The 8,693-nt window shown below is 37.5% G+C and overlaps 1 protein-coding gene across 1 annotated transcript; it reads left to right on the top strand.

Moving 5' to 3' along the window:
- Positions 1-261: 261 nt before the first annotated feature.
- On the top strand, positions 262-877 carry LOC138909187 (uncharacterized). Its single transcript, XM_070200372.1, has 2 exons — positions 262-572; positions 673-877. The coding sequence occupies exons 1-2, from the start codon at positions 262-264 to the stop codon at positions 875-877; spliced, it is 516 nt and encodes a 171-aa protein (XP_070056473.1).
- The last annotated feature ends 7,816 nt before the right edge of the window (positions 878-8,693 follow it).

Genomic DNA, 8,693 nt, shown 5'->3' on the forward strand with positions numbered 1-8,693 from the left:
GTTACATGGCATGCTTATTTCTATCATTTCAGTTCGTGGCACTCATTTCACATCTTACTTTTGGAGAGCTGTTCAGCGAGACTTGGGCAGAGGTGGATCTTCGCATCACATTCACCCGCAGATAGATGATCAGTCTAATCAGACTATTCAGATCCTTGAGGAGATATTGAGAGCTTGTGTGATTGACTTTAGAGGCCATCGGGACCAGTTCTTAACTTTGGTAGAGTTTGCTTAATTAACAGTTATCAATATAGTATTTAGATGGCTCCGTATGAGGATTTATATGGTAAACAATGTCATTCTTCTCTTGATTGGTTTGAGCTTGATGAGGCTAAGTTTTTGGGTACAAATTTGGTACATGATGCTTTAGAAAAGGTAAAGTTGATTCAAGAACGACTTCAGATAGATCAGAGAAGGCAAAAAAGTTATATGGACAAGAAGGTTCGTGATGTGGCATTCATGGAGGGTGAGAAGGTACTTTTGAAAGTTTCACCCATTAAAGGTGTGATGAGATTTGAAAAGAAGGTCAAGTTGAGTCCAAGGTTTATTGGTCCATTTGAGGTGTCGGAGAGGTTGCTTATATGCTTGCTTTGTCTCCTAGCCTATCGGGGGTACATATGATATTTCATGTATGAGGTATAATAAAGACAAGTTGTATGTCTTGGACTTTAGCATAGTACATCTAGATGAGAGTTTGGCTTATGAAGAAGAGTCAGTTGCTATTTTGGACAGACAAGTTCATAAGTTAAGGTCAAAGAAGATCGCTGTGGTGAAGGTGCTTTGGAAAGGACAACCGAGTGAGGAGGCTACTTGGGAGACCGAGTCAGCTATGCAGAGTAGATATCGCATCTTTTCAGTAGTTCAGATACATTTCTAAAAGTGTTTGACGATGAATGTTTGTTTAAGATGGGGAGAATGTAACGACGCAACCGGTTGTTTTGAGTTCTAGAACCCCATTCCCATATTTGATGCTTCTCATATGTTGGTTTGAGGATCTATGACTTATGGGAATGGCTGGTTTGAGTTCAGAGAGGCTTTAGGAGTGTTTTAAAACACTGAATTCCTAAGTTGAGGCATAAGGTTAGAACAGTTGACTAAAGTCAAAATTTTGAGCAAACAACCCCAGATTGATGATTTTAGAGTTTCTATAGGTTCGTATGATAATTTTGGACTTGTACGTATGTTTGGTTCAGGTCTCACGTGGCCCGAGGTTGATTCAACGCTTCTACTCGATAGTTGAAATTTTGAATTAAGAGAACTTGAGATTCTTTGTTTGATGAGTGATTCTTGGTTTTGATGTTATTGGTGTTTTGAGCCTTTGAACAAGTTTGCATAGGACAAGGTCTCGGTGTGCTCGGGTTAATTTCGGGTTGGTTTTAAATTATTTTGAGCTAAGTGGATTACTAGTTTTGTAAGACCTCATAAAATTTCCCCAAGGAATTTAAGGTTTTGTGGTGCCGAGGTAGGATAATGGGTTTGAGGATTGTAGAAAATGATCCATGGTATGGAATTTTTAGGTTGAAGAATGCACTGAAGTGTTAATGGAATTATTTGGCAGAAGAAGGCTATTCTGCGGTCAATTTCGCGGCCGCAGAACTATTGTCGTGCCCCAAACTCGGGGAGCCCGACCGACGCTCAACCGAGTGAACCTGGTCGAGCAAGCGTGTTAGATTTTCTTCTATCCAAACTCATCCATGAATAAAGAGAAGATGTACTCCATTAATCAAACACTGAAAAGATTTCATTAACAACTCTCATTTCATTTCCATTAGCAGCTTCACTCATAATTTTCAAAATATTACAAGTTTATAGATATAATGAAAAATATGTTTGCCAAATACCAACATTTCTAGTTCAGTTCCCCACATCAAACACCACCCACAACCTGTCTACGGAGCCTCTAAGTACAACAGAAGAATAGTATGGAAGTGCCGACAACAAGGTCCCGGCTATACCTTAAAACATAATGTACAACTCAAATGATATCAGGCCCAGAATAGAGTAGGGCTCACCAAAACCTGCTGAATAGAGAGTGACTGCTAACGAGGACCAAAGCTGCCCGCTGATAAACCACCTGCATCCATTGAAGATGCAGCTCTCCCGGCAAAAGGGACGTTAGTATATATGGAATAGTACTAGTCTAACTATCCTCTTTCAAAATAGAATGCCAACATAAAAGGGAAAACCATGGAAACAACAATCAACAATCAATTATATCCAATTTCCAAGTTAAAACCTATTAATTTCCAAAATATGAAGATAATATTATTTTTTTGATTGGGAGATCTTTAGCACCGATATACCACTATTCACAATATCGCTGTTCACAATACCAATGTTCACAATACCAATACCAACGTACTTTTAGCACAAAGTCCGATCACGACCCGATCGGCTAGGCCATCTCATCCGAGACATCAACCACAATCACAATTTCAATTACAATTTCCATCACAATCACCACCATGTGTGCGACATGGTGTCCGATCATGACCCGATCGGCTAGGCCATCTCACCACAATGCCGTGTTGATCAACATCATCCTTTTCTATCAATCATCTCATCCAAATTAAGGGGAATAGTATTATCACATCAATCTCATCCCAAATAAGGGGAATGATCACAATCCACTCCTACACCGGCACGTATAGTTTCGGGGTTAGGTTATTTCTACCTACCCTTCCTCGATGACTATCGATACTCCTAAAAACATTTTTGATTTGCATACAAAGGAAACAACAATACAAATGCATTTACCTCATAACCTTTCACACCATTTATAGACTAATTGGCATTTTCATCCTCTTACAACATCATTATTTCATTGGCTCTCTTGGTCATACATATGATTCTTCTTTCATGGCACAATGACCATATTTCATATTCCACACTTTCATTTCTTTCCTTTCATGGATCATCATTATAAATATCAACATATATAATATTCCGAAAATCACAACTTTAGGTTCATTAGTAATGTAGACTTCAAACATAATGGATTTCTTTCTAATAAATGGAGTAAAATGATTGGCAATCGAAGCACAAGTTAAAATCATAAACAAGTAACACACCATTTATTCTTGAAATACTTTTCCCCAAAAAGGGCAATACACAATTTTCACTCACGAATATTTAAGAATGCAAAACACATTGAAAATACTCATAAAGCACAACATTAGTTAAAACAGCCACATTGGGGCATGACTTGAGGACATAAGCTTTTAGGAAAATCTGCTTCTGAAGTAATTTTGGAATATTTGAATCAAGACTCATTTCATAATCTTTCTCTCATCATCTCATTTCATTGGCATCTCTAGCCACAAGTATAGATTTCATTCTTGGCACAGTGGACACACTTTATATCTTCAACTCACTTCTTTCACTTTCAAGCATCTTTATAGATTATCAACAACAAGACATTTCGAATCAAGACTTTAGGTACACATATGAGCAATTAAGATTCTTAAGCACATCGAGTTTTTCTCACGCAAGTTGGCATACTAGCTTTCATTTGAAACACGACTCAAAGCCATAACATTATAATACATATATCATTCTTGAACACATTCCCGAAGGATAACATAATGTGATAGGAACATTTGGAACACACTTTGAATACATACATCTTTCGACACTTTGCTTAATCGGGATAATAAAATTTATTAGGAACAACTCGGAATATGGGAATTAGGAACTTGAGCCAACAATACTTGAAACTTACGGGAAGATCATGGAATTCATTTCTAAAAGAGTAGTTTAGCCAACATACCTCGCTTTGAGATTTCCTTAAATTACTACGACGTTTCGAAAATCCTAGCAATCCCAATCTATTTTGAGACATAACAAAATTGAACACAAATTAGGAAGATATTCGTGGTTTCATCTCATTTGAGTATTTTATCAAACACTAGATATGTAAATTTGGCTACAAGGTTCTTCTACAAGATTTCCTTCATTCCACAACCCATTATTTACTTATTTGAGCTCAACAATCTTCCCACAAACCTTATTGGTACAAGCATATATAAATAATACTCTTCACACCCAAGAATCGTACACCCAATCATCCATCTTTTACCCCAAACTCGAAATTGAAGACTAGGGGTTTATATCTTACCTCTTGAGTGAAGATCTTGTGAGATTTCCTTGTTGGATTTCATGGCTTGAACAAGATCTTGATGAACAAAACACTTGAGCTTCTTCCTCTCTCTAGAACACTCTCACTTCTCTCTAAAAATATCAGGTTTTAGCTCAAAAATGACTTAACCCCTCTCTCTACTCGGCCTTGGGGGTATTAAAAGGGCTCCTACGTGCGCGGTCACGCACCTAGTCGTGCACCTGAGGCAGAATACCCTCTAATATGCGCGGTCGCGCATCTGGTCGCGCATATGGCATAGGTCCAGTAAAATGGCCATAACTTTCTGTAGAAATATCCAAATGACAAACGGTTTGATGCGTTGAAAACTAGACTCAAAGGGATTTATTTGGATAGGTATATCACCTCCTAAGTCTTTATACTGAGGGAGTTCTATGCATTTGAAGTTGAGTCTTGTGCCAATTGAAACATCCTTTCCACTTAATGTATCCAACTTATTCCACACAAGTTCTTGCCATTCACAAAACTCCTTAGTATGTTCCAACATACATCAGACATACATTATCATTTCAAAATGATGTGACTCTATCCCATAGGTCTCCTTTAATACTCAAATACGTTATTCCCAAATATCGCTGGCGCACTAAAAATTCTTAAATCATTAGGAAATTTTTAACGGGGCCTTACAACTGTTCCGCGGACTGCATAATCATCGCAGAGTGGAACAGAAAATTGGCAAATTTTGAAAAACAATTCTGCTGGCCGCAAAATGATTTTGCGGGTCGCATAATCATTCTGCTGGACGCATAAAAATTTTGCTGCCCACATAATGATTCTGCTGGCCACATAATCGATTATGCTGCCCACATAATGATTCTGCTGCCCACATAACGCTTCTGCTACCACATAATTGCACCACATAATTGACTTCGAGGGTTATTTTTGGAAATTTTCTTATCCGACCCTATTTTGATATAAGGCCTTAGGGTGTCATTTTAGAAGGAAAGATCTGATATTTTAGAGAGAGCAGAGAGCTATTATATAGGGAGAAGAGAGGGCACCAACATCTTCATACTTCAAATTCTTGCTCAAGCTTTTGAGATTCATGGGAAAAATCCATAAGATCTTCATCTAATTCCCATGTTCCGAGTTGTTCCTAATAAATTCAATTATCCCGAGTAAACAAAGTGTTGAAATTTATGTGTTCACAACGTGTTCCAAATGTTTCTATCACATTATGTTATCCTTCGGGAATGTGTTCATGAATGATATGTGTATTAAAATGTTATGGCTTTGAGAAGTGTTTCAAATGAAAGTTATGATTCCAAATTGTGTGAGAAAAATTCGATGTGCTTAAGACTCTTAATTGCTCATATGTGTACCTAAAGTCTTGATTTGAAATGCATTATTGTTGATAATCTTTAAAGATGCTTAAAAGTGAAAGAAGTGGGTTGAAGATATAAAGTGTGGCCACTGTGCCAATAATGAAAGTTATACTTATGGCCAATGGTGCAATAAAATAAAATGATGTGACAGACGTTATGGAATGAGCCTTGATTCAACTGTTTCAAAATGACTTCAAAAATAGATTTTTCTAAAAGCTTATGTATTCGAGTCATGCCCAAATGTGGTTGTTTTAACTAATGATATGCTTTGTAAGTATTTCCAATGTGTTTTAAGCTCTTACATATTCATGAGTTGAAATTGTGCATTTGCCCTTTTGGGGGAAAAAGTATTTCAAGAATAAATGGTGTGTTACTTGTTTATGATTTTAACTTGCACTTTGATTGCCAATCATTTTACTCAATTTTCTGGACAAAGATCCACTGTGTTTAAAGTCTTCATTACAAATGAACTTAAAGTTGTAATTTCCGCAATATTCTACATGTTGATGTTTATGATGATGATCCTTGAAAGTAAAGAAATGGAAGTGTGGAATATGAAATACGACCATTGTGCCATGAAAGAAGAATCATATGTATGGCCAATAGAGCCAATGAAATGATGATGTTGTAAGTGGTTGAAAGTCCTAATGAATCTATATATGGTGTGAAAGGTTATGAGGTAAATGCAATTGTATTTATGTTTCCCTTGTATGAAAAACAAAAATATTTTTGGGAGTATCGTTAGTCACCAAGAAAGAGTAGGTGGGAATAACCTAACCCCGAAACTACACGTGCCGGTGTAGGAGTGCATTGTGATTATTCCACTTATTTGGGATGAGATTGATATGATAAGAATATTCCCCTTAATTGGGATGAGATGATTGCTAGCAAAAGGGTGTTGTCAATCCACACAGCATTGTAGTGAGATGACCTAACCGATCGGGTCGAGATCGGACGCCATGCCGCATACATGGTGGTGATTGTGATTATGATTATACCTCCATCCGCACATATTGGGTGAGGCGGCAAGGCCTCTTTGTGTAGAAGTTGTTATGATTGGATGTCTCTGATGAGACGGCTTAGCTGATCGGGCTGAGATCGGACTCCATGCTAAAGGTACGGTGGTATTGTGATTGGATGTCTCTTGTGAGATGGCTTAGCCGATCGGGCTGTGATCGGACTCAGTGCTAAATTCACGGTGGTATATTGGTACTAAAGATCTCCCAACCAAAAATAACATTATCTTCGTGTTTTGATTATCATCTTCACACTGTTATCTTCGTATTTTGAAAACTGTTATGTTTTAACTTGGCATTTGGATATCATTGATCATTGCTTGCTGTTTCCATAGTTTTCCTTTCTTATATTGGTATTCTATTTTGAAAGAGGACATTTAATTTTACATACGAGTACTATTCCATATGTACTAACGTCCCTTTTGCCAGGGGCGCTACATATTCAATGGATGCAGGTGGTTCATTAGAGGGCATCTTTGGATCCCGTTAGCAGTTACTCCCTATTCAGCAGGTTTTGGTGAGCCCTACTCTATTCCGGGCCTGATGTCATTTGATGTTATACGTTGTGTTATGAGGTATAGCTGGGGCCTTATTGCCGGCACTTCCATACTACTCTTCTGTTGTACTTAGAGGCTCCGTAGACAGGTTATGGGTGGTGTTTGATGTTGGGAATTGAACTAGAAGTGTTGGTATTTGGCAAATATGTTTTTCATTATATTTATAAACTTGTAATATTTTGGAAATTTTAAATGAAGCTGCTAATGGTAATGAAATCCTTTCAATGTTTAATTAATGTAGTACATCTCCACTCTATTCATGGGCAAGGTCGGGTAAAAAGTATCTAGCAGGCTTGCTTGACCGGGTTATCTTGGTTGAGCGCTCCCCGAGGTCGGGGCGTGACAAGTTTTCTACTGTCAGTGGTGCTTTTCATAATCGCATGGCTTGTGCTGCGATTGCATAAAAGGTTAGTGGCAATGGTGGTCTTGTTCTTCGTGATCATGTTTCTAGGCTCATGAGCGCATAATGTAGGCTGGAGAAGCATCACAATCATGTAAGGACATTCACAATCGTGTAAGGAGGATTCTGGGGCGGGGGCGTTTCTCGAGATCACATGCGTATGGTCACGATCGCATAGGTGTCTTCTGGTGGCTCTTAGCAATCGCATAGGTACTGGTTGCGAACGCGATTCACATTTTTTCTCCAGGGGTATTTTCTTCAGGTTTCGGTTATTTTCACCATTTTTGAGTTTTGAAGAACGAAAGGAGGAGATTTTGAAGAGGGATTTCACTACAATCTTGAGTTCAAGTAATTTTACTTGGATTTGATCTTATATCTTGATTTTCCATAAATTTTTAAACCTAAAATGCGGATTTTGTTTTTTGCAAATATACTACTAGGTTGTTGACCTAGTAGCTGATATATATAATAACTCCCAAACTGGAATTTAACGTGGAATTTTAAGAGTGAAATTGAGGTTTTCTTCTACAACTTAAGAAAGTGTATTTTGAGATTTTGAACACCGATTTGGACTTGAATTTTAAGACTAATCACATATTTGGACTCGTGAAGTTATGGGTCAATGAGATCTAGTCCTACACTCAAGTTTCGACCATGTGGGCTTGGGTTGACTTTTGTTGACTTTTTGAAAATTGATTAAAGATTGAAGCTTTATTATTTTGGAATTGATTTCTATGACTTTATTTGACCTTGTTAAGTATTTTTTTGGCTAGATTCGGAGTATTTGGAGGTCATGGATAAAGGGAAGGGTCTTATTGGACGGTTGTTTCTTGTTCTGGAAGAGGTAAGTATCTTTCCTAATATTGGTTTGAGGGAAATTACCTTAAGATGTGACCTTTTTTGCTAATTGTAACATGTTTGGGGGCAACGTTTATGCGAGGTAACGAGTGTATATGTTGGTGTCATGGTTCATTCATGTTCGAAGTAGATTTGAAGTTTCTTTGTGCCTTATTTGGTTGTGTGTTCTTCTTATCTTATGCCTTATTTGATTTTTTGACTAGGTGAACCTATTTGTTCATGCTGGAGGTCATGTTTAGGCATATGATATCTTCATTTGGCATGGTGGCCTATTATTGAGATGTTGATATACTTGATTTAGTCGTACTCATACTTTATATCAAGAACACACATCCACACTTCTATTTATTACATTCTTATGCATATTCTTTGTTATTTCTC

This window comes from Nicotiana tomentosiformis, chromosome 1 (assembly GCF_000390325.3).
Source record: "Nicotiana tomentosiformis chromosome 1, ASM39032v3, whole genome shotgun sequence".
NCBI classification, from domain to species: Eukaryota; Viridiplantae; Streptophyta; class Magnoliopsida; order Solanales; family Solanaceae; genus Nicotiana; species Nicotiana tomentosiformis.

What these genes read in the sequence shown, in the direction of transcription:
- LOC138909187 (XM_070200372.1), top strand. Translation starts at nt 262, where the DNA reads ATGGCTCCGTATGAGGATTTATATGGTAAACAATGTCATTCTTCTCTT. An exon ending in CCATTTGAGGTGTCGGAGAG is followed by an intron (nt 573 to 672) that starts GTTGCTTATATG and finishes CTTGGACTTTAG; the next exon opens with CATAGTACATCTAGATGAGA.